Source organism: Pseudorasbora parva, chromosome 19 (assembly GCF_024679245.1).
Source record: "Pseudorasbora parva isolate DD20220531a chromosome 19, ASM2467924v1, whole genome shotgun sequence".
NCBI classification, from domain to species: Eukaryota; Metazoa; Chordata; class Actinopteri; order Cypriniformes; family Gobionidae; genus Pseudorasbora; species Pseudorasbora parva.
In genome coordinates, this window is record NC_090190.1 from 42,962,220 (window position 1) to 42,989,719 (window position 27,500).

General features: G+C 42.7%; 3 protein-coding genes across 5 annotated transcripts in view; 1 reads left to right on the forward strand and 2 right to left on the reverse strand.

The window, feature by feature from the left end:
* tert (telomerase reverse transcriptase) overlaps positions 1 to 11,827 on the reverse strand; it is a 39,566-nt gene extending 27,739 nt beyond the window's left edge. For 2 of the 3 annotated variants that reach the window (XR_010899376.1, XM_067426431.1), the window contains exons 1-4: positions 11,526 to 11,827; positions 7,390 to 8,926; positions 1,386 to 1,575; positions 770 to 923 (exon numbers count right to left, since the gene is read on the reverse strand). Coding sequence is in view for 2 of the 3 variants with exons in the window: in XM_067426431.1 (XP_067282532.1) it covers positions 770 to 923; positions 1,386 to 1,575; positions 7,390 to 8,926; positions 11,526 to 11,756 (2,112 nt within the window). In the remaining variant the exon portion in view is untranslated. The remainder of the gene's footprint in view (positions 1 to 769; positions 924 to 1,385; positions 1,576 to 7,389; positions 8,927 to 11,525) is intronic. The other variant, XM_067426432.1, reaches the window with a different exon arrangement.
* A 1,858-nt stretch (positions 11,828 to 13,685) lies between these two features.
* On the reverse strand, positions 13,686 to 22,679 carry nup42 (nucleoporin 42). The gene is made up of 7 exons (XM_067425240.1): positions 22,427 to 22,679; positions 21,301 to 21,616; positions 19,987 to 20,075; positions 19,836 to 19,912; positions 16,742 to 16,828; positions 14,592 to 14,721; positions 13,686 to 14,173 (listed from the first exon to the last, which is right to left on the reverse strand). Exons 1-7 carry the CDS (start codon positions 22,563 to 22,565, stop codon positions 13,758 to 13,760), a joined length of 1,254 nt encoding a protein of 417 aa, XP_067281341.1. The 5' UTR covers positions 22,566 to 22,679; the 3' UTR covers positions 13,686 to 13,757.
* Positions 22,680 to 23,594: 915 nt separating this feature from the next.
* cyp51 (cytochrome P450, family 51) overlaps positions 23,595 to 27,500 on the forward strand; it is a 14,410-nt gene continuing 10,504 nt past the window's right edge. The window contains exons 1-5 of the mRNA XM_067426055.1: positions 23,595 to 23,610; positions 23,719 to 23,896; positions 24,214 to 24,312; positions 24,550 to 24,726; positions 25,885 to 26,011. Of these exons, the coding sequence (XP_067282156.1) occupies positions 23,750 to 23,896; positions 24,214 to 24,312; positions 24,550 to 24,726; positions 25,885 to 26,011 (550 nt within the window). The 5' untranslated portion in view covers positions 23,595 to 23,610; positions 23,719 to 23,749. The remainder of the gene's footprint in view (positions 23,611 to 23,718; positions 23,897 to 24,213; positions 24,313 to 24,549; positions 24,727 to 25,884; positions 26,012 to 27,500) is intronic.

Consider the following 27,500-nt stretch of genomic DNA (forward strand, 5'->3'; position numbering starts at 1 on the left):
TGCAATCCTTTTTCTACATAACCTCGATTAGCCTAAACTCTGATGGATAGATTATGTAAATAGATCTCATGTTGCAGTTTAGGAACCATACAGTTTGAGAAAAATGGTAAGATGACTTTCATTTCAATAAGCATTTCAATAGTGTTACGTTAATGTGTTGTTCTGTTAGCTTGGGCCATTTTTAGCAGACCTTTGTTCATTTAATTTCAGCTGGCTGTTTGATTGGGCTCTGTGTAACGTTTGATGCCCCGTGTGCGCGCTGATGCACTCGTCTGTAAACATTTCAGAATGCCTTCCGACAGTTGCTTAATAAAAGCGGGCTTTCCACACAAACAAATATTTGAATGCCTGTCGTGCTCGGGTCGGGTTCGGTTACTGCTCTGTCGGACGCGGGCCGGACAGAAAAATGGCCCAATCCTCACTCTAATCACTATATAAGTCGTTATTTAGTGTTTTTCCCGCACTAACTCTATTCTGGCCTCTTCATAAATGATTGTCGAGCCGGTGTAGTGAGATGGGCTTTGTAACGACGTCTTTAGTGCCTTTATGGGTCTTGAGAGAGGAAATGACATTGGTGTCAATGAAGGCCTTTCTGAGCCATCGGATTTCAACACTAATATCTTCATCTGTGTGTGAAGATGAGCGGAGGTCTGACGGCTGGCCAACCACAGGAGGAATTAATCACACAATGCACATTACAGGCTGAACTGACCCTTTAACAAATGTGACTAAATGTATTGATCACTCGTAATAAATGATGTGAGCGCACCTGCAGCGACTCTCTGCTTCCTGTGAGTCGGGTTATGGGCCTCATGCTGCCGATCTTCGGGATGAACCGGATTCGGGAACACACTGAGGATTTCGGGAACTTCACGGCCTGAGATGGAGACAGCGCCCTCCACTGGCCCTTAGACAGATGGACACTGGAAACAAACACAATTTATCTGGTGAGAAAAATAATCTTCTGATTGAAATCTTGTTTCTTGTTTCCGTCCCAATCAGAAATAAGATTATTTTTCTCACCCCACTGGCAGATCATTTTGTCTGTTTTAAGCAAAAACTTTAGTTGAAAAAATTTCCCCAGAAAACAAGAAAAAATGTAATTTTACTGATCTAGTAAATGCGTCTTGATTTAAGAATATTTAGATATTTAGACTGGAAACAAGACAAAAAAACTAAATAAGAAGAGCATTTTTTGCAGCGTATCTACTGTAATAAATAAATAAATGCTAAAGTAAAAATAAATTGTATTTACAATAATGTGAAATGAGCAAATGATGTAAAATACGATGTAAAATATATCCTTAATCATCCTAAAACGGTTTTATGTGTTCTCACCTGTTTGGACAGGTGTGTTGTGGGTCACATGACAGTGTGTAGCGCACCTGAAGGCGGTTTCCTGGAGTGTGTGCCAGACCTCAGCCCTGTAGAAGTGCAGTGTGTGCTTCTGTCCCATACTCTCAGTGACGTAGAACAACGCTCGGACCAGACCAACCACAAAACCACTCAGAGTCCAGGCCAGAAACTGACCGAAGATCCACTCTCTGTAGCGGTGCTCGCTGGGACACTGACCTGCTGCAGCACATGGCATTAATCAGGGTGTGTGTGTGTGTGTGTGTGTGTGTGTGTGTGCTAGTAAGTGTGTTAGTGTGCGTGAGTGTGCGAATGTGCCAGTGAGTGTGCGAGTTGGTGTGCGAGTGATTGAGTGTGCTAGTAATTGTGTTTGTGTGCGTGAGTGTGTGAGTGAGTGTGTGAGTATGCGTGTGAGGGTGTGCGAGTGAGTGTGTGCTAGTGTGAGTGCGAGTGAGTGTGTGCGCGAGCGCGAGTGAGTGTGTGTGCGTGTGAGATTGTGCTAGTAAATGTGTTAGTGTGCGTGAGTGTGCGAATGTGCCAGTGAGTGTGCGAGTTGGTGTGCGAGTGATTGAGTGTGTGTGTGTGAGTGTGCTAGTAAGTGTGTTAGTGTGCATGTGTGTGAGTGTGCATGTGAGTGTGCTAGTAAGTGTGTTTGTGTGGTGAGTGTGTGAGTGAGTGTGCGAGTGAGAGTGTGCTAGTAAGTGCGTTAGTGTGCGAGTGAGTGTGCAAGTGTGCGTGTGTGCGAGTGAGGGTGCGTGTGAGAGTGTGCTAGTGTGAGTGAGTGTGTGTGCGCGAGCACGAGTGAGTGTGCCCGAGTGTGTGTGTGGGTGTGCGTGTGAGAGTGTGCTAGTAAGTGTGTTAGTGTATGTGTGTGTGCGAGTGAGTGTGCGTGTGAGAGTGTGCTAGTGTGAGTGAGTGTGTGTGCGCGAGCACGAGTGAGTGTGCCCAAGTGTGTGTGTGGGTGTGCGAGTGTGCTAGTAAGTGTGTAAGTGTGCGTGTGTGTGCGAGTGAGTGTGCGTGTGCTAGTGTGAGTGAGTGTGTGTGCGCGAGTACGAGTAAGTGTGCCCGAGTGTGTGTGTGGGTGTGCGTGTGAGAGTGTGCTAGTAAGTGTGTCAGTGTGCGTGAGTGTGCGAGTGAGTGTGTAAGTGTGCATGTGAGAGTGTGCTAGAAAGTGTGTTAGTGTGCGTGAGTGTGCGAGTGACTGAGTGTGTGTGTGAGTGTGCGAGTGAGTGAGTGTGCGAGTGAGAGTGTAAGTGTGCATGTGAGAGTGTGCTAGAAAGTGTGTTTTTGTGCGTGAGTGTGCGAGTGAGAGTGTGCGAGTGAGAGTGTAAGTTTGCATGTGAGAGTGTGCTAGAAAGTGTGTTAGTGTGAGTGAGTGTGCGAGTGAGAGTGTAAGTGTGCATGTGAGAGTGTGCTAGAAAGTGTGTTAGTGTGAGTGAGTGTGCGAGTGAGAGTGTAAGTGTGCATGTGAGAGTGTGCTAGTAAGTGTGTTAGTGTGAGTGAGTGTGCGAGTGAGTGTGTAAGTGTGCATGTAAGAGTGTGCTAGAAAGTGTGTTAGTGTGCGTGAGTGTGAGAATGACTGAGTGTGTGTGAGTGTGTGAGTGTGCGAGTGAGTGTGCGAGTGAGAGTGTGCTAGTAAGTGTGTTAGTGTGCGTGAGTGTGCGAGTGACTGAGTGTGTGTGTGAGTGTGCGAGTGAGTGTGTAAGTGTGCACGTGAGAGTGTGCTAGAAAGTGTGTTAGTGTGCGTGAGTGTGCAAGTGACTGAGTATGTGTGAGTGTGCGAGTGTGAGTGAGTGTGCGAGTGAGAGTGTGCTAGTAAGTGTGTTAATTTGCATGAGTTTGTGTGTGAGAGTATTCTAGTGTGAGTGAGTGTGTGTGCGCGACCATGAGTGAGTGTGCCCGAGTGTGTGTGTGGGTGTGCGTGCGAGAGTGTGCTAGTAAGTGTGTTAATGTTCGTGAGTGTGCGAGTGAGTGTGTAAGTGTGCATGTGAGAGTGTGCTAGAAAGTGTGTTAGTGTGCGTGAGTGTGCGAGTGAGAGTGTAAGTGTGCATGTGAGAGTGTGCTAGAAAGTGTGTTAGTGTGCGTGAGTGTGCGAGTGAGTGTAAGTGAGTGTGCGAGTGAGAGTGTAAGTGTGCATGTGAGAGTGTGCTAGAAAGTGTGTAAGTGTGCGTGAGTGTGCGAGTGTAAGTGTGCATGTGAGAGTGTGCTAGTAAGTGTGTTAGTGTGCGCGAGTGTGCGAGTGAGTGTGTAAGTGTGCATGAGAGTGTGCTAGTAAGTGTGTTAGTGTGAGTGAGTGTGCGAGTGAGTGTGTAAGTGTGCATGTAAGAGTGTGCTAGTAAGTGTGTTAGTGTGAGTGAGTGTGCGAGTGAGAGTGTAAGTTTGCATGTGAGAGTGTGCTAGAAAGTGTGTTAGTGTGAGTGAGTGTGCGAGTGAGAGTGTAAGTGTGCATGTGAGAGTGTGCTAGAAAGTGTGTTAGTGTGAGTGAGTGTGCGAGTGAGAGTGTAAGTGTGCATGTGAGAGTGTGCTAGTAAGTGTGTTAGTGTGAGTGAGTGTGCGAGTGAGTGTGTAAGTGTGCATGTAAGAGTGTGCTAGAAAGTGTGTTAGTGTGCGTGAGTGTGAGAATGACTGAGTGTGTGTGAGTGTGTGAGTGTGCGAGTGAGTGTGCGAGTGAGAGTGTGCTAGTAAGTGTGTTAGTGTGCGTGAGTGTGCGAGTGACTGAGTGTGTGTGTGAGTGTGCGAGTGAGTGTGTAAGTGTGCACGTGAGAGTGTGCTAGAAAGTGTGTTAGTGTGCGTGAGTGTGCAAGTGACTGAGTATGTGTGAGTGTGCGAGTGTGAGTGAGTGTGCGAGTGAGAGTGTGCTAGTAAGTGTGTTAATTTGCATGAGTTTGTGTGTGAGAGTATTCTAGTGTGAGTGAGTGTGTGTGCGCGACCATGAGTGAGTGTGCCCGAGTGTGTGTGTGGGTGTGCGTGCGAGAGTGTGCTAGTAAGTGTGTTAATGTTCGTGAGTGTGCGAGTGAGTGTGTAAGTGTGCATGTGAGAGTGTGCTAGAAAGTGTGTTAGTGTGCGTGAGTGTGCGAGTGAGAGTGTAAGTGTGCATGTGAGAGTGTGCTAGAAAGTGTGTTAGTGTGCGTGAGTGTGCGAGTGAGTGTAAGTGAGTGTGCGAGTGAGAGTGTAAGTGTGCATGTGAGAGTGTGCTAGAAAGTGTGTAAGTGTGCGTGAGTGTGCGAGTGTAAGTGTGCATGTGAGAGTGTGCTAGTAAGTGTGTTAGTGTGCGCGAGTGTGCGAGTGAGTGTGTAAGTGTGCATGAGAGTGTGCTAGAAAGTGTGTTAGTGTGAGTGAGTGAGTGTGCGAGTGAGTGCAAGTGTGCATGTGAGAGTGTGCTAGAAAGTGTGTTAGTGTGAGTGAGTGTGCGAGTGAGAGTGTAAGTGGGCATGTGAGAGTGTTCTAGAAAGTGTATTAGTGTGAGTGAGTGTGCGAGTGAGAGTGTAAGTGTGCATGTGAGAGTGTGCTAGTAAGTGTGTTATTGTGCGTGTGCGAGTGAGTGTGTAAGTGTGCATGTGAGAGTGTGCTAGAAAGTGTGTTAGTGAGTGAGTGTGCGAGTGAGAGTGTAAGTGTGCATGTGAGAGTGTGCTAGAAATTGTGTTAGTGTGAGAGAGTGTGCGAGTGAGAGTGTAAGTGTGCATGTGAGAGTGTGCTAGTAAGTGTGTTAGTGTGCGTGTGCGAGTGACTGAGTGTGTGTGAGTGTGCGAGTGAGTGTGCGAGTGAGAGTGTGCTAGTAAGTGTGTTAGTGTGCGTGAGTGTGCGAGTGACTGAGTGTGCGAGTGAGTGTGTAAGTGTGCATGTGAGTGTGCTAGAAAGTGTATTAGTGTGCGTGAGTGTGCGAGTGACTGAGTGTGTGTGAGTGTGCGAGTGAGAGTGTGCTAGTAAGTGTGTTAATGTGCATGAGTATGCGAGTGAGAGTGTGTGAGAGTGTGCTAGTGTGTTAGTGTGCGTGAGTGTGTGCGCGCGCGCAAGTGTATTTGTGTGCGAGTGAGTGTGTAAGTGTGCGAGTGAGTGTGTGAGTAAGCGAGTGCGAGTGAGTGTGTGCGAGTGAGTGTGATATACGAAATATCATACGAAACTAGATATACGAAATTGTGTGCGTGTGAGAGTGTGCTAGTAAATGTGTGAGTGTGTGTGTGACTGAGTGCGTGCGTGTGTGTGCGCGCGAGTCTGTGTGTGTGTCTTTAGCTCCGCCTCCACGGAATCGGCTGTTTTCAGAAAGAATCAGTTCAGTGTATCTGTCTAGAGCTGCAACTAACGATTATTTTTTCTGTCGACTAATCTAGCGATTATTTTTTCGATTAGTCGACTAATCTAACGATTAATTTTTTTACCCTTTGAAATTTTTCACAATTCTGTGGCACCCCCTCACATAAGTTACGCTAAAAGGTGTAACAGTACAGACTGCTCACAGTTCGCTTTGTATCACGGTTTTAGGTTCACGTTTCAGTACAGTTCGGTATTTGCTATGTTCAGGGGAAAAAGGACTACTGTCAAATGAAAAAGAAAATAAGAACCGATAACTTAAATAGAAGCAGCAGCACAATTAAATACTATTGAGCAGATGAGAAAAAAATAAACAATGCTTTTCAGGTAGGTCTAACATTAGTTTTTAGGTAGAGAAATGGAATGAAGTAATCAAAAGTAAAATAACCACACATTTAACTGTTTAAAATTAAAAAAATAATCCTTATTAAACTTACAAAAGCTATTCAATCAAGAGCAGTGAGTGATGTCTTTATCTTTTGTTTGACATTAAACAGAGAGCAGTGAAGGCTACTGCCCCTTTAAGACCCACGGATAGTCGTCGTATTTTCTGTATAAAGTTCACTTAAGGCATAGAGTAGGCTATGACATTTTGACATACTTTTTGTGAGTTTGTCCGTTTAAGCACAGGATTTGAAAGATAACTCAATATTTGCGCGCTTTGGGACGAGTGCACAGAGACAGATCTTCTCATTCGCGTCTCCTGGCTACACGGGGGTGATGACGGTGAAAATGACTGCTCATATTCGGACGTACAGCAGCACTCGCATGCGTTTTATAAAGTTTACAAAGAGAGACCGTTTTGCCCACGTTTTTCTTTTATTATCGCTGTTGTTGTAGTGTATACCTGAGGAGTCAGCACGTGTATCCATCGACAGAAACATACAGCATTATTTTCAAGTTACAACCCATATTAAAGATGCGTCATCAGATGCGAGATGAACCGAAGTGTAAGTGCGTCCCCGCAACTTTTGCTCGGGATCCCGGTTGGGAAACACTGGTCTGTATTGATTGACACCGCGCTGGTTTGTTTAGAATTATATGAGCGCCGTGACCGCGTGCTGCCGCGTGATGAAGGCGTGTCGCAACTCTGTTATTCAACTGCTCTGGTTTTAAAAGCTATGTCATACTAAATGCGCCAAAATGCAATAAAACTTGTTTTACGGTCGAATGCAACGCGTGTGTGTGTGAGTGAGTAAGAGACGCGCAAAAGGGCGGAGAGAGAACTTTAAGGAAATGCAGCTAAACGACTATGCGTGCGTCTTTTAAATAGCGTAAAAATGAATGAATGACGAATGTGGCGGCCGTTATTGATTATGTGGCGGTCCGCCACAAATTAGTCTATGTTCGGGAAACACTGTTTGGCCTCTGTTTAAAGTATTTCCATACTTTTGATATTCGCGGTCTAGGTTTTTGTGATAGAACCAGGAGCAGAAGCCAACATTACGCGAGATGAACGTCTGACACGACACGTCGACGCATTTCACGAACGTCGACGTATTTCCGTAGTCGACGTCATCGATGACGTCGACGCGTCGTTGCAGCACTATATCTGTCTATTATAAATATGATAAACTAAAGACTCTTGGGAGATATGAAGGACCAACACAACTCTATAGATACTCAAGATTAACATGAGAGTATGTGTGTGTGTGTGTGTGTGTGTGTGTGTGTGTGTGTGTATGTGTGTGTTACAACCCTTTAAGAATAAACATGTTAAAGACGCACGTTTCTTGACTCCCAGCCAATGGCAGGCCTGAACCTTCATCTTCCACATCAGCTGGACCAACGGTAGCCGCTCGAACTTCCCCAGACGCAGGAAGTTCTTCACATTAGACAAGAAGTGGAGGCGGTTTTCCAGGGATCCCCAGATTTCCTCGGGAAAAACGTATAGCAAACAGTCCCTCACAAACAGATACACCCTATAGGCGGAGACATGTGACTTCAGCAGCGACTTCATATCCTGTGCGTCTGGATTGGCCGAGCACTTCCTGTGTAGAAACAGGGCGTACGGGCACTTCCTGTGCTTGCGTAAAAGCCGGTTAAACAGGGGAACCATGGAGAAGAAGCGTTTGGGAAGCTTCTTCGGTCTCAGATGAGCACCGTTAAAATCCGATTGGAGGAAAATAATCCGGACAAGCTCCGCCCCTTGCAGACGTCTAGCCCCGCCCACATCTTTAAGCTTCCTGTTGAGTAGGAAGTTCTTCATGCCCCGCCCATTATAGAGCATGCTCAGAACACGGATCGCACAGTGTGACGGACGCGGAGGCCGTTGATCCGAGGGTTTCCAGCTGTGAGATCCGAAACTTTGGGATTCATCCCGTCGTCTTTTTGATACAGGGAGTTTATCGTCCTTCTCGTCGTCTCTCACTCGCTTTTCTGACAGTGTTCCCTTCTCGTCGTCTCTCGCTCGCTTTTCTGAGAGTGTTCCCTTCTCGTCGTCTCTCGCTCGCTTTACTGAGAGTGTTTCTTTCGCATCGTCTCTCGCTCGCTTTTCTGAGAGTGTTTCCTTCTCGTCGTCTCTCGCTCGCTTTTCCGAGAGTGTTTCCTTCTCGTCGTCTCTCGCTCGGTTTTCCGAAATTGTTTCCTTCTCTTCGACTCTCGCTCGGTTTTTCGAAATTGTTTCCTTCTCTTCGACTCTCGCTTGGTTTTTCGAAATTGTTTCCTTCTCTTCGACTCTCGCTCGGTTTTCCGAAATTGTTTCCTTCTCTTCGACTCTCGCTCGGTTTTCCGAAATTGTTTCCTTCTCGTCGTCGCTCACTCGGTTTTCCAAAATTGTTTCCTTCTCGTCGACTCTCGCTCGCTTTCTCGAAATTGTTTCCTTCTCATCGTCTCTCGCTCGCTTTTTCAAGAGTGATTTCTTCACTTCGTCTCTTGCAGCCGGCTTTAGTGGGACGCCGGGGTTTTTCCGTGTTTTCGGTGAGACGTGGCTGAGGAAAAACCCGGAGCTGGATCGGGGAAGCAGCAGGTCATACAAGGGTCGGCCGCACACCTGTAGCAAACACGAAGGCGGGACAGTGGCGAAAACGGCGCAGTCCGTCAGAAGATGGCGGGTTATTTCTGTGCCGAGCCGCTGGTTGATCCGCTTCCACACCTCACTGGTGCTGATGGAGGCGGCCGTCTGGGAAACGTCTCCATGGAAACGGAAGGGATCCGAACTGGCCGTCACATCGTGGCACTGATAGCCGAATCCCAGGACGTTCCTCAGCTTCTTACGCTTGATGTGGTTTAGGACGAACGCCAGAACCTCTGGAAGCGTGCTGAGCTGAAGACACACAACATGCAATTTCAAAACAAAGTTTTGAATGTTATGAGTCAGTGAATCGATTCATAATTCGGATCGCCAATGTCACGTGATTTCAGCAGTTTGACACGTGATCCGATTCATGAATCGATTCACTGATTCATAACATTCAGAACTTTGTTTTGAAATCAACCATCACTATATAAACTCACCTAAAGGATTATTAGGAACACCTGTTCAATTTCTCTTTAATGCAATTATCTAATCAGCCAATCACATGGCAGTTGCTTCAATGCATTTAGGGGTGTGGTCCTGGTCAAGACAATCTCCTGAACTCCAAACTGAATGTCAGAATGGGAAAGAAAGGTGATTTAAGCCGTTTTGAGCGTGACATGGTTGTTGGTGCCAGACGGGCCGGTCTGAGTATTTCACAATCTGCTCAGTTACTGGGATTTTCACACACAACCATTTCTAGGCTTTACAAAGAATGGTGTGAAAAGGGAAGAGCATCCAGTATGCAGCAGTCCTGTGGGAGAAAATGCCTTGTTGATGCTCGAGGTCAGAGGAGAATGGGCCGACTGATTCAGGCTGATAGAAGAGCAACTTTGACTGAAATAACCTCTCATTACAACCGAGGTATGCAGCAAAGCATTTGTGAAGCCACAACACACACAACCTTGAGGCGGATGGGCTACACCAGCAGAAGACCCCACCGGGTACCACTCATCTCCACTACAAATAGGAAAAAGAGGCGACAATTTGCACAAGCTCACCAAAATTGGACAGTTGAAGACTGAAAAATGTTGCCTGGTCTGATGAGTCTGGATTTCTGTTGAGACATTCAGATGGTAGAGTCAGAATTTGGCGTAAACAGAATGAGAACATGGATCCATCATGCCTTGTTCCCACTGTGCAGGCTGGTGGTGGTGGTGTAATGGTGTGGGGGATGTTTTCTTGGCACACTTTAGGCCCCTTAGTGCCCCTTCTGACCATGTCCATCCCTTTATGACCACCATGTCCCCATCCTCTGATGGCTACTTCCAGCAGGATAATGCACCATGTCACAAAGCTCAAATCATTTCAGATTGGTTTCTTGAACATGGCAATGAGTTCACTCAAATCTCCATCAACTGCAAGATGCTCTCCTATCAATATGGGCCAAGATTTCTAAAGAATGCTTTCAGTACCTTGTTGAATCAATGCCACGTAGAATTAAGGCAGTTCTGAAGGCGAAAGGGGGTCAAACACAGTAATAGTGTGTGTTCCTAATAATCTTTTAGGTGAGTGTAAGTCGTTATTTAGGGGTTTTTTGACCACAAAAACTATCCTCGTCTCTTCATAAATGATCGTAGAGCCACTGTAGTGAGATGAGCTTTGTAACGACGTCTTTAGTGCCTTTATGGGTCTTGAGAGAGGAAATGACATTGGTGTCAATGAAGGCCTTTCTGAGCCATCGGATTTCAACACTAATATCTTCATCTGTGTCCAATGGCATTAGGGTGAGGAATTATGGACATAATTTAAATTTTTGGGTAAACTTTAAAGCGGCTTTGTGTTGCCATGGTTACTACACAAAAACAACAGAAGGTAACAGGTATGATATGATAGGCAACACGGGTCCTGTTTAAAATCGCCAATTTCTCTCGATTTAAACATTCTTAAAAACATCTGGGATAATGTAAGTCAAAAAATATATCTATATCTATATATATATATATATATATATATATATATATATATATATATATATATAATTTTTTTCTAAAAAAATACAGTTAAACCACTGTTTTTATCAGTTTTGCTTAGTACATCATTTACACAATTGTTTAATAAATCAAATTATTAAAAAAAAGGAAACTTGTGGCTTCAGTCTTCTTTAAAATGAAAAAAATATAAAAAAAATTTTTTAAAAATACACTTTGTCATCATATAGAGTGTTATTTAGTCACAAATATTAATTATTTGAAGATATAACCAAAAATTTCTTTAAAATATACACTTTCTTGAAGGGAAAACAAAGGAATGAATTGACATGGTTTTAAACATGCTTTTTAAACGGCACATGGGTTTTAGTAACAGGACTGAGACTGAGAAAACATGCATCCATCCTCTGCTTCGAAACCTTGTAAAATATTAAATAAAGTTACCTGAGATTGACCAATACACATTTTGAAGAGTTAGATATTTGTAGTATTGGATTCAGTGTTGAAAAAAAAAAAAAAATAAAGTTTAATTTTGAATTTTACAACCAGCAAATGTCACCCATTCGGTGGAATGGCTCATAACATCATGGTATTTGTAGTAAAGCTGTGGTTATACACAATAAATCCAACAAAAAATGGCTACTACACTTTTACTATAGTAAAATTATGGATAATTTTCGTAAGGGAGGGAAATGTTTCTCTGATATTGAATCATATTAAATACATACACTTCTAGAAGATATATATATATATATATATATATATATATATATATATATATATATATATATATATATGGCCTCTAAATGATCAAAACTTAGCTAAAAAAAAGAAAGAAAAAAAGAGCTGTGCTTGTTTTATGAGTAAACAAATGAACTGCCATAAACAGGTGCGGCGTCGAGTCTGAGGTAAGTTACCTGTGCGGGCACGCGCTGCTGCTGTGGTGGCGTGAACGAGCATATCATCAGTCCTCTGACGAGATTTTTAAAGCGTGTGCCGTCGCTTTCCTCCAACAGAAGCGGTTTCCGGCCATCAGAGAACACAAGCCCGTCTGTGAACTCCTCCAGAGTCTGCACGACTGGATACAACGAGCGCAGGATGCCGAAAACATATTTAAAACCGCCATCTGTCGCGTCGCGTCGAGACATTTGTCGTTTGTGTGGGTTTTTGGGTTTACCGCTTGAGGCGTCCCGCGTTGCGTCTCCGCCAATCAATCATCTGTCACAGGACCCGGATGTAAAGCCGAATAAAAACGTATATTTAAAGCTACGTAGCTTTGTTCTTACTTTTCATTTCACATCATTTAAATAATCCGAGCACATTTTAAAACATTATTCTAAACCGTATTTCGACTTGCCATAAATCACTACGTAAATAGTAAATTACGTTTTATAGCGGTCATCCATCATGGGAAACCATCATTCTTCCAATTCTACGTGTTAATTAAGTGTAATGAAATTGTCTTAAAAAGAATATAAAACACAGCAAATAGCAAAAAGATCAAAACAGTGCTATATTATAACTCAAGTATGACTACAACCAACTTATAAAAATAACCATTTAACAAATGTTAAACATTTTATAATTGTATTTAATATTTTCACATATTGAATATACTGTAGACAGTAATTACAATGTTTTTAACTCTTATTAGGATTATTATTATGCATTTTCTGCTTATTTTGAGCAGAAAGCATGTGTTTCCCCTCCAAATGTACCATAAAATAATTGTTTTTGGACATTGTACCGGCATAAATACCTTTGTATTGTAAGACTGAAAAAACTAGTAGGTGCCCAAATGAATGAGGAACACGGACTCTCTAAGAAAATAAGGGAAATTAACATCTGAACTGTCCCTCACACACCACTGGAGACGCAAGTTAATGCTGATTCTGATAGAAAGCTGTCAGAATACACAGAGCATCTCAGTTTCAGGGTGACCCCTGACCCCGCCGAAAGCACCAACAGTGGCACGTGAGCATCAGAACTGGACCACGGAGCAATGGAAGAAGGTGGCCTGGTCTGAGGAATCACGTGTTCTTTTATATCACGTGGATGGCCGGGTGTGTGTGTGTGTGTGTGGCTTACCTGGGGAACACATGGCCCCAGGATGCACTATGGGAAGAAGGCGAGCCGGCGGAGGCAGTGTGATGCTTTGGCCAATGTTCTGCTGGGAAACCTTGGGTCCTCCATCCATGTGGATGTTACTTTGACACGCTCCACCTACCTAAGCATTGCTGAGACCATGTTCAGCCTTTGATGGAAACGGTATTCTGGTGGCTGTGGCTCTTCCAGCAGGATAATGTGATACCACAGCACACCTTCAGGGGTCGAGTGGAGTCCATGCCTCGATGGGTCAGGGGGACCAACACAATATTAGGTCATTCCTTGATCAGTGTATAGTTAAAGGATGTGGAAACATCTATTAAAGGGTTAGTTCACCCAAAAATGAAATGTCTGTCATTAACTCCTCCCCCTAATGTCGCTCCACACCCGTAAGACCTCCGATCATCTTCAGACCGATATTTTATATTTAGTCCGATAGATACTGCCTCTTCATTGAAAATGTATGCACAGTATACTGTCCCTTTTCAGAAGGACCAGAAAGGGAATAAAAACATCATCACAGTAGTCCATACGAGACATCAGTGGGTTAATTAGAGTCTCTTGAAGCATCCAAAATACATTTGGGTCCAAAAATAACAAAAACTACGACTTTATTCAGCATTGGCTTCTCTTCTGGGTTTGTGTTCAATCCTCAAATAAAGATTCAAACGGTTATGAGTCAGCGAATCGATTCATGATTCGGATCGCGTGTCAAACTGCTGAAATCAACCCTTTCTGGACATGGACAGTATAGTGTGCATACACTTGCATACGCTCTCAGACTAAATATAAAATATCTTAAACTGTGTGTGAAGATGAACGGAGGTCTTACGGGTGTGGAGCGACATTAGGGAGAGGAGTTAATGACAGACATTTCATTTATGGGTGAACTAACCCTTTAAGGCATTTTTCTAGGATTACCCACAATGCAATTACAGTAATGTTTAACTAAAATATAAAAACTCACTGTCTTAGTCCATAAACATGTTTATTAACATTGCTTTAAAAAGATGAGCCTGTTCTAAACCCCCCCAGAGTCAGCGTTACACCACGAGGAGGTCAGCAGGGGGCGGTTTGAGAGGGATCTGACCCAGTGTGAAGCGTTTGGCTGTGAACTCCTTCAGTTCTTCGGCTGTTAGGTCACTTGGGGCCGTAAACAGACTGTCTCTTAAAGTCCCAGCAGCCTCTGCAGGTCCACTCGCGGCCGGCGCCGACGACCCGAATCCTCCCGCAGACGTCTTGAAGCTAAACTCGGCTGCTGAGGATTTGATTTCTGCAGCCGGTGGTGCAAAAGAGAAGGAGTTCGCAGATGGAGCGGGATTGCCGAAACCTGGCGCGGTCTGAGCGGAGCTGAACGCTGCTCCAAACCCAGGTGCATGCTGGGTATGTGCCGCTCCAAAGTCAGTTTTAGACGCGGCAAAACTAAAGCTGCTGCTGCTCTGAGAGCCGGAACCAAAGCCTGAGTAAACAAGACGACTGTTAGCAAAACATACAGGACGAAAAAAATATGATTTGCCACACACTGCAAAAACTGCTCTTCTTACTCAGTATTTTTGTCTTGTTTCTAGTCCAAACATCGAGAAAATCTTAAAACAAGAAGTATTTACTAGACAAGCAAAAGTAATTGTCTTGTTTTGGGAAAAATAACTCAAAATGAAGAGAGTTTTTGCTTAAAATAAGATAAATAATCTGCCAGTGGGGTGAGAAAAATAATCTTAATTCAAACAGAAAACAAGATTATTTTTCTCACCCCATTGGCAGATTATTTATCTGACTGAGTGGTTCACCCTAGTTCCTCATAAATATTACACACTGCACCTTTAACATTATGGTACTTTTTACACTGCTATTTTCCTGTGAAGAAATCCAGAACAAACCTGCAGCTCCAAATCCGGATGTTGTCGTGGATGCGGCTCCAAATCCGGACGTGGTCGAACCGAAGCCGGCGCCTGATGAGCCGAACCCCTGAGATGGCGTCTGGGAACCGGAGTTATTGAGCTCTGAGATCTGAGGACATCAAACACACCCTTTAAACTCCTCCTGCACTGCCAACAAGGCTCTTCTTACTCAGTATTTCTGTCCTGTTTCCAGTCCAAACATCTAAAAACTCTTACATTAAGAAACATTTACTAGACAAGTACAAATTATTGTCTTGTTTTGGGGAAAATAACTCAAAATGAAGAGAGTTTTTGCTTAAAATAAGATAAATAATCTGCCAATGGGGTGAGAAAAATAATCTTGTTTTCTGTTTGAATTAAGATTATTTTTCTCTCCCCATTGGCAGATTACTTATCTTATTTTAAGCAAAAACTCTCTTCATTTTGAGTTATTTGTTCCCCAAAACAAGACAATTACTTTTGCTTGTCTAGTAAATACTTCTTATTTTAATAATTTTTAGATGTTTGGACTAGAAACGAGACAAAAATACTGAGTAAGAAAAGCATTTTTTGCAGTGTGTGCGTCCGGTTCAAATGGACTGCATTTATATAGCGCCTTTATCCAAAGCGCTTTACATTTTTGCCTCACATTCACCCATTCATACACCGACGGCGATGTCAGCCATGTAAGGCTCATCCTGCTCATCGGGAGCAGCTGGGGTTAGGTGTCTTGCTCATGGACACTTCGACACTTGGTCAGGTGGAACCGGGGATCGAACCACCAACCTTTCGGTTTGTAGACAATCTACATGAACCACTGAGCCACTGCCGCCCCAATGCAGAAGTTTACTTTGTTTGTAAGGGGACACTGCAATTTCATAAAAACACATGAACAAACAGGAGTAAAAAAGCCAGAATTAGCCAAAAGGCTATTTTTCATCTGTAGTCCCCTGGCCCAGATGTTAAAAGAGCATAAATATAACACAATGGTTAGTAACAACACACACACAGAAAAACAAATAACAAACGTTGCTTACAGATGACAAATACACATAACACACTGCAAGTTCAACCATAAAAGATACAAGACATACAGCCTATAAAAACAAAGACAAAACAAACATTTTTACAAAGAGACACGACAGGTTCAAGCCTTTGTGCCGACAGATGTACGTATCAATCAGCCATTTTTTAAGTGTTTAGTAAAAGCCTTATAAGTAGTTGCCGGTCTAATTTCATCTGGTAATCTGTTCCACTAGGGGGAGGACACACTGAGCCTCAAAGTACTGTTTCTGATACGATCTGCCAAAGGAACAGGAGCTAAATTATGCATTGCCTTATAAATCAAGCATAAATTGGCAAATTTATGAGGGTCAGACCAATTAAAAAAATTACACTTTTTTAAAGGTCCCGTTCTTCGCGATTCCATCTTTCAAACTTTAGTTAGTGTGTAATGTTGCTGTTAGAGCATAAATAATACCTGTAAAATTATAAAGCTCAAAGTTCAATGCCAAGCGAGATATTTTATTAAACAGAAGTTCCCTTTCAAAGCCGACAGCGAGCGGCCGGTTTGGACTACAGCGCTGCACTTCCTGCTGTGATGACGTCACTAGAGCCGTTTGTTGACTCCGCCCACAAGAACACGCAAAATAGGGGGCGTGGTCTCGTTGCTCTCCCACGCGGAGAAGAGCACGCATTCAGCGCTTGCATCGCCCCGTTATGGTAAGAGGCGGGACCTTTCCGGGCAAAGTGTGCTAAGCTGCTGTCCAATCACAACATGGGAAGCGCTGGCCCAATCAGAGCTCGTTACGTGTTTCTGAAGGAGGGACTTCACAGAACAAGGAAATCATCAGGCCGTTTGTAGGACAGAGGAAACAGCGCTGTACAGATAAGGCAACTGTGTGAAAAATACTGTGTTTTACACGCGAAACATGAACTCATGTTATATTGCACACTGTAAACATAATCAAAGCTTCGAAAACACGCGAAGAACGGGACCTTTAACATTGCAGTGACGGTAATGTCTTGTTTTCTTATCCATGACCTTGATGTACAATATTAAAAGTGGCCTGATTATACTATGGTTTCCCTGTGACCAACTTGTCTGGCAATAAATAATCTGTAAAGCAAGATCTCTCTTGTCCTCTTACCACGTTGATCCGAGTGGAGCTGCTCATGGTCCGCAGCTCCTGAACTCTGCTCCGCCATTGGTTGGCCAGCAGCTGGACTGAGTTCACCTGAAAAACACACCGGATGCATCATGCACTGCAAAACATGCTCTTCTTATGTATTATTTTTGTCTTGTTTCCAGTCTAAATATCTAAATATTCTGAAATCAAGATGCATTTACTAGATCAGTAAAATAACGAGATATTTTTTCTTGTTTTCTGGGGAAAACTATCTAAGTGAGGTGAGTTTTTGCCTAAAACAAGCAAATGATCTGCCAATGGGGTGAGAAAAATAATCTAATTTCTGTTTGGGACAGAAACATTATTTTTCTCACCCCATTGGCAGATCATTTGCTTGTTATAGCCAAAAACTTACGTCATTTAGATTTTATTTTCAAGAAAAATCTCTTGTCATTTTACTGATCTACACTCAAAAAATGAACTTATGATGCTGTTCACTTTATTTAACCCTTAACTGTCACCGTCCCGCATACGGGCATTCTACATTTACTTCACTATATTACTATAAAATCCTAATGTAATCATGACAAACTATATATTGTTGGAAAGGTCTAACACTCCTGAAGAGATATGTGTCCATTGTTTTACGATACAAAATACATGATGACAGTAAAATAGTAATTTATGACGAGAGTGCCCCTCAAAAAAAGTCTACATCATAATAGCAATAACTACTTTATAATGAAAATCTTTTCTTATCTTGACAAAGCACATATCATTTGAAAGGTCTGAGTCTCAATGTTCCATATTTGGGGACTGTTTTTTGATGGACATGATATTTGGACAGAAATTTACAGGAAAATACATCAAATAAACAATCAATGGAAGTTGAATGACCCCCGGTGGCTATTTTTGGTACAGAGCCTAAACAAAATCTCATGGGGACTTCAATTTTTGTGATATCAACTTCAAATTTGGAACACAATTTAGCTAGACATATGGCTTTGATTTCATAGTAATTTTAGAGTAAAACATTTGTTGTAAAATATTTATTTTATTTAAAAAAAAAATATTTTGTACTGTATTTTTCATTTTCAATAAATGTAAACTTCCATAACTTTTCTATTATTTTATATTTTGAAATGCTTTCACTAAAGCAATACTCTGCTGATTGTCATCTTTAAATCAAGACCAAACTTAAGTCTTTATTCCAAAGCATTCATGAATTACAGCCCTTTAAGTTTAGATAGTGCATTTTCATGACTATTCTCAAAAAGGGGGGGCGACAGTTCAAGGGTTAAGCAGTTCATCTTCATTTAACACCATTATATCAGGTTTCTGGTTCAAATGTAATTGATTCATGTTAAACTGACTTAAAACCGTGAATCTTTGACGTAACTTAATATGTTTATTTTGAGATAACATGATTCAATCCAGTAACCCAATCAAACAGGACTTCACTTCCCATCATGCTTTGCAAAGGGGCTGAATTTGGAGAGTAAATGTTTAAATAAAGTGCTGTTTTATGCATTTCTAACGAGAAGAGCAAATGGAGAGACTTTTTAAAGTTTAATGTTTTGTTTTGTTGGTATTTAAAAGTGTGTGTTATGTGGACGTTACCATTGTGGTGTAGAGCGTGTGCTCGTGGTAATGATCTGCTAATATTAATTAAAGGTGTTTTAATAATAAAAAACAGCGACTTTGGGCAGCCCATGGATGAAACAAAACCATCCAGCCAATACAATCTTGTAATGTAAAAGGTTTCGTAAATGCTGTAAAAAATAGCATTTCACTAAATAAAAATAATGAGTTAAACTGGATTACTTGTTTAGTTTTTTTATATTCATTTCAGAGTAATTAAGCTTAATAGTTTTGGACAAAATTGAGAATGTTAACCTGATTTAACTAAATGGCTCTGATTTAACTTTACGTAAAAAAATTATGTTTACCGAAATAAACAATGTTAATTAAATTCAACATCGCCCAATGACGTGGAACCTGACATAAAAAAATTAAGTAAACCCAGCGTATCATTTTTTGAGTGTAGTAAATGCAACTTGATTTAAGAATTGTTAGATATTTAGACTGGAAACAAGACAAAATGACTGAGTAAGAAGAACATTTTTTGCCTCATAGGAATTAGGGGTGTCCATGGTAAACCGATTAACCGTTAAAAATTGCGTAACCGAGTGAAACATTTTGCTCGGTTAAGTGGCGTCAATGACGTGCTTTGAATTTAGTTGTAATATATTTTTGCACCACTAGAGACCACCAGAGCGCTCCCAGACATTTGTAATATCCACAAGAAGAAGTCATGACTAGCTTTCTAACATGAAGCGGGCAAAGAAAGCGTGGGAGCACTTTAAAAATGAGAGTGACGGGGCAAAATGTAAGTATTGCAATGCAGTGCTTACCGCATTTTTCAGGCTATAAGTCGCTCCGGAGAATAAGTCGCATCAGTCAAAATATGCGTCATGAAGAGGAAAATAACATAAGTCGCACTGGACTATAAGTCGCATTAGGGCAGAAGTAGAGCGGGACGGAGCAGAAGAAAGAAAGTTTGAAGTGAGAAACTTGTGAGGGACTAGAGAAAAGCAGACGTTACTTTAACTGTAATGAAGAAAACAAAAAAGCTAATCGCGGACTGAAAGCAAGATGGCCAGAGCTGAAGGGACGAGTCCACAGATGCTTGAACTCTCTGCCGGGAGAGGCTCAGCCGCGCGAGTCAAACGCTGTGGGAATCGCTCTCCGCTGCATATTTTACTGCATGCCCTAATCATGACGGCGCCCTCGCGGCCACTCGCATTGCTCGTGAACTGGAGCGCATCTCATCCTAATTTAACGAAACTCAGCGTACGCCTCGCAGACATGAAATAGATCTTAAGATGGCTTGAAATGTCTTTTAACAATTTAAAACGAAACGAAATAGGCTACTCTCTGATTGTGTAATCCATGATGTGCATTTCTCTCTATAGGCGCGTTCACTACGGAGATGGCGCTCGTCAAATTAATAAACTAATATGGTTAACCGAGTATTAACCGCTAAGGGCCTCTGTTAACGGTTAATGAAAAACTTGAAAACGTGCAGCCCTAATAGGAATGAAAGTGTTCTTACATAAGGCTGTATATCACCAGACACTCTGCAGGAGTAATACTCCTGCCTCAGCTCCTCAGGAGAAAGCTCAACAAACCCTGCAAAATAAAGGAAAGATTAACAGATATTCCAAAATTTGACAGATTGAGACGAGTCTGTGTGCTAAACTGACCTGAGATCTGGCCGTTGAGGACTGAATAACAGGAAAACGGCCACTGGCCAGACGTCTGCCAGACCTCCATTTCACTCTGGATTGTTTCCCTGAAATACAAATACGCAATATTAGCACAAAGTGCATCAGCGATCTCTTTATACACTTCCTAATATTGCGCTGGTCCTCCTGACTCGTCTCTGATGGACTCCACTCGACCCCTGAAGGTGTGCTGTGGTATCTGGCATCTAGATGTTAGCAGCAGATCCTTTAAGTCCTGTAAGTTGTGAGGTGGAGCCTCGGATCGGACTTGTTCAGCTCATCCCACAGATGCTCGATTGGATTGAGATCTGGGGAATCTGGAGGCCGAGTCGACGCCTCAAACTGGTTGTTGTGCTCCTCAAACCATTCCTGAAGCATTTGTGCTTTGTGTCAGGAGCATTATCCTGCTGGAAGAGCCACAGCCACCAGAATACCGTTTCCATGAAAGGCTGAACATGGTCTCAGCAATGCTTAGGTAGGTGGAGCGTGTCAAAGGAACATCCACATGGATGGAGGACCCAAGGTTTCCCAGCAGAACATTGGCCAAAGCATCACACTGCCTCCGCCGGCTCGCCTTCTTCCCATAGTGCATCCTGGGGCCGTGTGTTCCTCAGGTAAGCCACACACACACACACACACACACACACACACACACCCGGCCATCAACGTGATGTAGAAGAACACGTGATTCCTCAGACCAGGCCACCTTCTTCCATCGCTCCGGGGTCAAGTTCTGATGCTCATGTGCCACTGTTGGTGCTTTCGGCGGGGTCAGAGGTCAGAGGTCACCCTGACTGGTCCATACGCCTCAAACTGAGCTGCTCTGTGTATTCTGACAGCTTTCTATCAGAACCAGCATTAACTTCTGGAGCAGTTTGAGCTCCAGTAGCTCGTCTGTTTGATCGGACCCCACGGGCCAGCCTTCGCTCCCCACGGTCATCAATGAGCCTTGGCCGCCCATGACCCTGTGGCCGGTTCTCCACTGGTCCTTCCTTGGAGCACTTTTGATAGATACTGACCACTGCAGACCGGGAACAGCCCACAAGAGCTGCAGTTTTGGAGATGCTCTGACCCAGTCGTCTAGCCGTCACAATCTGGCCAAACTCGCTCAAATCCTTACGCTTGCCCATTTCTCCTGCTTCACACACATCAACTCTGAGGACTAAATGTTCACTTGCTGCCTAATATATCCCACCCACTAACAGGAGCCGTGATGAAGAGATCACCAGTGTTAATGTTAATTAACAAACAGTCCCCCCCCCAAAAAAATGCATGAGTGTAAACTGCACTTACACATGTTTTGCATTGTCATCCGCTGAGTTTTGTCCAGCTTTATCAAAGTTGCCCTGCGCGCCGAGCGCTGAGAACCTGTTCTGGCTGCTGAAGCTGAAGTCGGAGCTCTTGATGTCTCTGGACGTCCCGCCACTTCCGTTCCAGTCGTTACCGCCGCCTCGGTTATTATCGCCACTTCTGTTCCAGGTATTATCTCCACCTCGGTTATTATCTCCGCCTCTGTTCCAGTCATTACCGCCACGGGAGAACGAGGAGGGCTGGATGAACTCGCCGCCGGTCCTTTGAGACGGGTTTATCCACACGCGGTTCCCATAGCCTGCAACAACACCTCACTGGGGTCACTGCTGGGTCGGGTCAGTTTAAACTGGTATAAGTTATACTCTGTGTTAAAATACTGTGTTTAATATGTAGACTATCAGTCAAAAGTTTGGACACACTTTTAAGATCCCCTTCTCATCTCAAGGTAGGGCCATAAACGATTAATCGGATCCAAAATAAAAGTTTGTGTTTATATAAAATATGTAATATATGTGTGTATACTGTTTATAATTATGTATATTTGAATGCACAATCATGCAAAAATATATACGACTTTTTTGCATCAAAATACTGTGTGTGTGTATGCATATATATATATATGTGTGTGTGTGTGTGTGTGTGTGTGTGTGTGTGTGTGTGTGTGTGTGTTTTGTGTTCAACAGAACAAAGAGATTCATACAGGCTTGAGTGTTCCTGTTTACACAACGTGAGGGCGAGTAAATGATGATTAAATTAAAATGTTTGGGTGAACTGTCCCTTTAAGTGACGTCACGTCCAAATGTGTACTTCTTTAAAACGCGAAAAATATTATTAAAAGATAATGATTTAAAATGTGCTAAATTATTACAATGTGTACTATAAAAAACAAAGCGCACTTGTGTTAAGAAACAGTCATGAAAGTACAGTTAACTTGCCTTTTATTTAATTAATATTATATAATCTAAGATTTGAAGTAACGTTATTCAGAACTAAACTCACTTCTCGTTCACGAGTGTTCAGAGCATTATAGTGTCCAAAGAAGCTGTAATCGCTGTGTTTTGTAAGAGATAGTTGAATGAGATGAATATAAAGTGTGTGTTTATCTGACCTCCTCTAGCAGGCTGCGGCGACGGCTGATGGTTTCCTCGGTATTCTCCTCCTCCCCTCCCGCCTCCTCTCGGGTGCTCATTCCAGCATTTATCTCCGTATCTACATCGACCTTGAAGAAAGAAACTACACACTGTCATTTTAAACTTTATAAACACAACTCATGTGCTGTTGTGGTGCTGCTTAGTTTGACGCAGCTTCTCAAACGACGGGCACCAACGGTGACGCACGACGCACATTTTGGACGTAAACAACGATTTCAAAATAAAAGTCTTGACGCGCGCTTCAAACTGTTTAAAATTGTCCGCATGAAATAAGACTTTGATCACTTTTTTAGTGGATTAATTTGTGGCTGATTACTGTTTTCTGTTTTAGAGGAGGGGGGGGGGGACTATTATATAACTATCTATTACTTTTAAAAATATATAATAATTAAAAATACCTTTCTGAGAATGACAGCTGTTCTCTAAAATGCTTGGCATGATGACAACGACGATTTTATACTTATTAAAGTGTATACTATACTTTTATTAAAGAGGTCAGTTAAAAAAAATCTGTTTAAAAAAACACATTTGATATACTAGATACTAAGTACTTAATATAAAAAAATAAATGTATTTTAAATATTAAAACATTATTTATATACATTACGAATTATTGATATATAGGAGATAATGTTTGTAGTTGCAATTTTATTTGTAAAGTGTGAGATTATGCTACAATTATACAATAAGTAAACTGATAAATTAGATAAAGGAGTGAGTTACGATTCTGGCCTAAACTAAAGTTATATTGAGTTGTATTAATTACTCAATTTATGAACACTTTTATGTTAAGTTAAAGGTATAAAAAAATTCCGGGGATTCAATTTTGCGACACATTTGCTTCTTAAATAACATTTAAACATATTTGGTCCGTAATTATATCTATTCAGATAGGATTTTCCAATTTTATATACAACACACTTCACAATTTATAAAGGTGTGCGTGAGAAAACCCTGACCAACAGCGCCGCAGGTGACGTCATATAAGCAGACATCAGTTCAGCAGGCACCGCCAATCAGCGTGCGAGACGGCCGCCGCGGAGCATGGACTTACTTGATGGACACACCCCGCCGACCAATGAGCGGCCTGCTCACATCAGGCGGGGGCGGGCCCTTCTGGAGACGGAGCGGAGACCGGCAGGTATTAAAGTTTATCAGGAGATGCCGCTGCAGCTCAGCGCGTGCTCTTCATCATTACCTGCGACATTATCTCGATAAGCACTTCACTTTTTTTGCATGCTTTATTCAGACGCTCGTATTTGTTGCCCAGTGCTAGCGAGATGACGATCCTGGAGGTGAGCAGTCAGCTGATCGAGACGACCGTTGAGAAGATGAGTCTGACGTCACTGCTCCTGGCCGCATCTGTGCTCGCGCTCACTCTGGCGTACCTGAGCAAACTCCTCAGGCGGGAGCGCGCGGGACATGAAGTAAGATCTATCTATCTATCTATCTATCTATCTGTCTGTCTGTCTGTCTGTCTGTCTGTCTGTCTGTCTGTCTGTCTGTCTGTCTGTCTGTCTGTCTGTCCGTCCGTCCGTCCGTCCGTCCGTCCGTCCATCCATCCATCCATCCATCCATCTATCTATCTATCCATCTATCTATCTATCTATCTATCTATCTATCTATCTATCTATCTATCTATCTATCTATCTATCTATCTATCTATCTATCTATCTATCTATCTATCTATCTATCTATCTATCTGTCTGTCTGTCACATGTAAGTGTGTTTTTCTGTTCCTCAGAAGCTCCCTCCTCATATCCCGTCCTGTCTCCCGTTCCTGGGTCACGCTGTGGCTTTCGGGAAGAGTCCCATAGAGTTCCTGGAGCAGGCGTATGAGAAGGTCAGCACCACCACTATACACTATATTTAGGTTTTGTTCACATTATATGCACTTTCGCACCGATTGCCACCAAAACACACACATTTGATGCAGTTTCTCTCACCGCCTGAGGTTCCCACTCATGACCGGGAACAAATAAACACACACACAAACACACACACACTTGCACAGGCACACTCAGGTCAGGTCAGGTTTGGTGCCGCCGCTCCTCTGATCTCATGGTGTGATGTTTGGCAGTATGGGCCGGTGGTCAGCTTCACCATGGTTGGGAAGACCTTCACCTATCTGCTGGGCAGCGATGCGGCCGCGCTCATGTTCAACAGCAGGAATGAGGATCTGAACGCCGAGGACGTTTACGCGCGGCTCACCACGCCTGTGTTCGGCAAGGGCGTCGCCTACGACGTGCCCAATCCGGTAAGATCCTCAGTCCGGCAAAACCTGGAACGTTCTGTGTATTTCTATACTCAGTATACAAATATTTATTTGCTCCATCAGATAGAAATTGCTCTTTGTGGGTGCAATCGCATTAAATATTTTTAAATCCTTAAAGGGTCATAACACACACACACACACACACACACACACACACACACCACACAGTGTGTGCCAGTCTCATGGTAACCTGGAGTATCTATAGAGTTGTGTTGGTCCTTCATATCTCCCAAGAGTCTTTAGTTTATCATATTTATAATAGACGGATACACTGAACTGATTCTTTCAGAAAACAGCCGAGTCCGTGGAGGCGGAGCTACACACACTTTATATTTTGGTGTTGTTCATATTATATGCACTTATGCGCCGATTGCCAACAAAACACACACACACACACACACTTTATATTTTGGTGTTGTTCATATTATATGCACTTATGCGCCAATTGCCAACAAAACACACACACACACACTTTATATTTTGGTGTTGTTCATATTATATTTACTTACGCACCGATTGCCAACAAAACACACACATACACACACACACTTTATATTTTGTTGTTGTTCATATTATATGCACTTACGCGCCGATTGCCAACAAAACACACACACACACACACACACTTTATATTTTGGTGTTGTTCATATTATATGCACTTACGCGCCGATTGCCAACAAAACACACACACACACACACACACACACACTTTATATTTTGGTGTTGTTCATATTATATGCATTTATGCACCGATTGCCAACAAAACACACACACACACACACACACACTTTATATTTTGGTGTTGTTCATATTATATGCATTTATGCACCGATTGCCAACAAAACACACACACACACACACACTTTATATTTTGGTGTTGTTCATATTATATGCACTTATGCGCCGATTGCCAACAAAACACACACACACACACACACAAACACACATGCCTGGTTCACTATCTTTGTGGGGACTTTCCATGGACGTAATGGTTTTTATACTGTACAAACTGTAGATTCTATCCCCTTACACTGCCCCTAAACCTACCCATCACACACACACACACACACACACACACTCTTGAACAGAGAAAATAAGCCCCCCAGTTATTCATCCATCCATCTATCTCTATCTATCCAGTTATTCCTGGAGCAGAAGAAAATGCTGAAGACTGGACTGAACATCGCACAATTCAAACAACACGTCGAAATCATCGAAGAGGAAACCAAAGATTACTTCAAGCGATGGGGAGACAGTGGAGAGAGAAGTAAGCAGACGGACGCAGCGAGACTTCAGGGCACCTAATGGGGAATATGAGGGATACTCCACCGCTTTTTCATATTAAACTGTTATTCCCTTAACTAAAACGAGTTGACACACACCTCTCTCGTCTCAGTGTGTGCTCTTAATCTCTGACGCGCGGTGATGATCTGATAGCATTTAGCTTAGCCCACTAAGCCCAGTTCATTCACTATGGTACCAAACAGAGATCAAGTTAGAAGCCACCAAACTCCTCCACGTGTTCCCTGTTTAAATACAGTTACACCAATAGCTGAACGATCAAGTATGGGGACACACTATTGTACCATTAGTCTATTGACGGAAATGAGAGGGTGAGAGGTAGATTTAAGGGAGGATTTTTCAGGCGTGACTTTTTACTGCGCCGAGTCGAAGTACTCTCAGAAGTGCTATTCCGCCACACATTATAGTTCTCCTTTTTAACCCGATTAGAAAAGCGCCACGTTTTATTTTTGTCCCCATACTTGATCGTTCAGCTATTGGTGTAACTGTACAGTATTGTTCAAAATAATAGCAGTACACTGTGACTAACCAGAATAATCAAGGTTTTTAGTATATTTTTTATTGCTACGTGGCAAACAAGTTACCAGTAGGTTCAGTAGATTGTCAGAAAACAAATGAGACCCAGCATTCATGATATGCACGCTCTTAAGGCTGTGCAATTGGGCAATTAGTTGAAAGGGGTGTGTTCAAAAAAATAGCAGTGTCTACCTTTGACTGTACAAACTCAAAACTATTTTGTACAAACATTTTTTTTCTTCTGGGATTTAGCAATCCTGTGAATCACTAAACTAATATTTAGTTGTATGACCACAGTTTTTTAAAACTGCTTGACATCTGTGTGGCATGGAGTCAACCAACTTGTGGCACCTCTCAGCTGTTATTCCACTCCATGATTCTTTAACAACATTCCACAATTCATTCACATTTCTTGGTTTTGCTTCAGAAACAGCATTTTTGATATCACCCCACAAGTTCTCAATTGGATTAAGGTCTGGAGATTGGGCTGGCCACTCCATAACATTAATTTTGTTGGTTTGGAACCAAGACTTTGCCCGTTTACTAGTGTGTTTTGGGTCATTGTCTTGTTGAAACAACCGTTTCAAGGGCATGTCCTCTTCAGCATAGGGCAACATGACCTCTTCAAGTATTTTAACATATGCAAACTGATCCATGATCCCTGGTATGCGATAAATAGGCCCAACACCATAGTAGGAGAAACATGCCCATATCATGATGCTTGCACCTCCATGCTTCACTGTCTTCACTGTGTACTGTGGCTTGAATTCAGAGTTTGGGGGTCGTCTCACAAACTGCCTGTGGCCCTTGGACCCAAAAAGAACAATTTTACTCTCATCAGTCCACAAAATGTTCCTCCATTTCTCTTTAGGCCAGTTGATGTGTTCTTTGGCAAATTGTAACCTCTTCTGCACATGCCTTTTTTTTAACAGAGGGAC

Bases quoted from the DNA above. Each gene is read 5' to 3' on its own strand.
- nup42 (XM_067425240.1), bottom strand. From the start codon at position 22,565: ATGACAGTGTGTAGTTTCTTTCTTCAAGGTCGATGTAGATACGGAGAT. The intron at 19,913-19,986 runs GTCAGTTTAGCA...TTTATTTTGCAG, and splicing joins CCTCAACGGCCAGATCTCAG to GGTTTGTTGAGCTTTCTCCT. The intron at 14,174-14,591 runs GTTTGTTCTGGA...TTGTTTACTCAG, and splicing joins ATCCGGATTTGGAGCTGCAG to GCTTTGGTTCCGGCTCTCAG.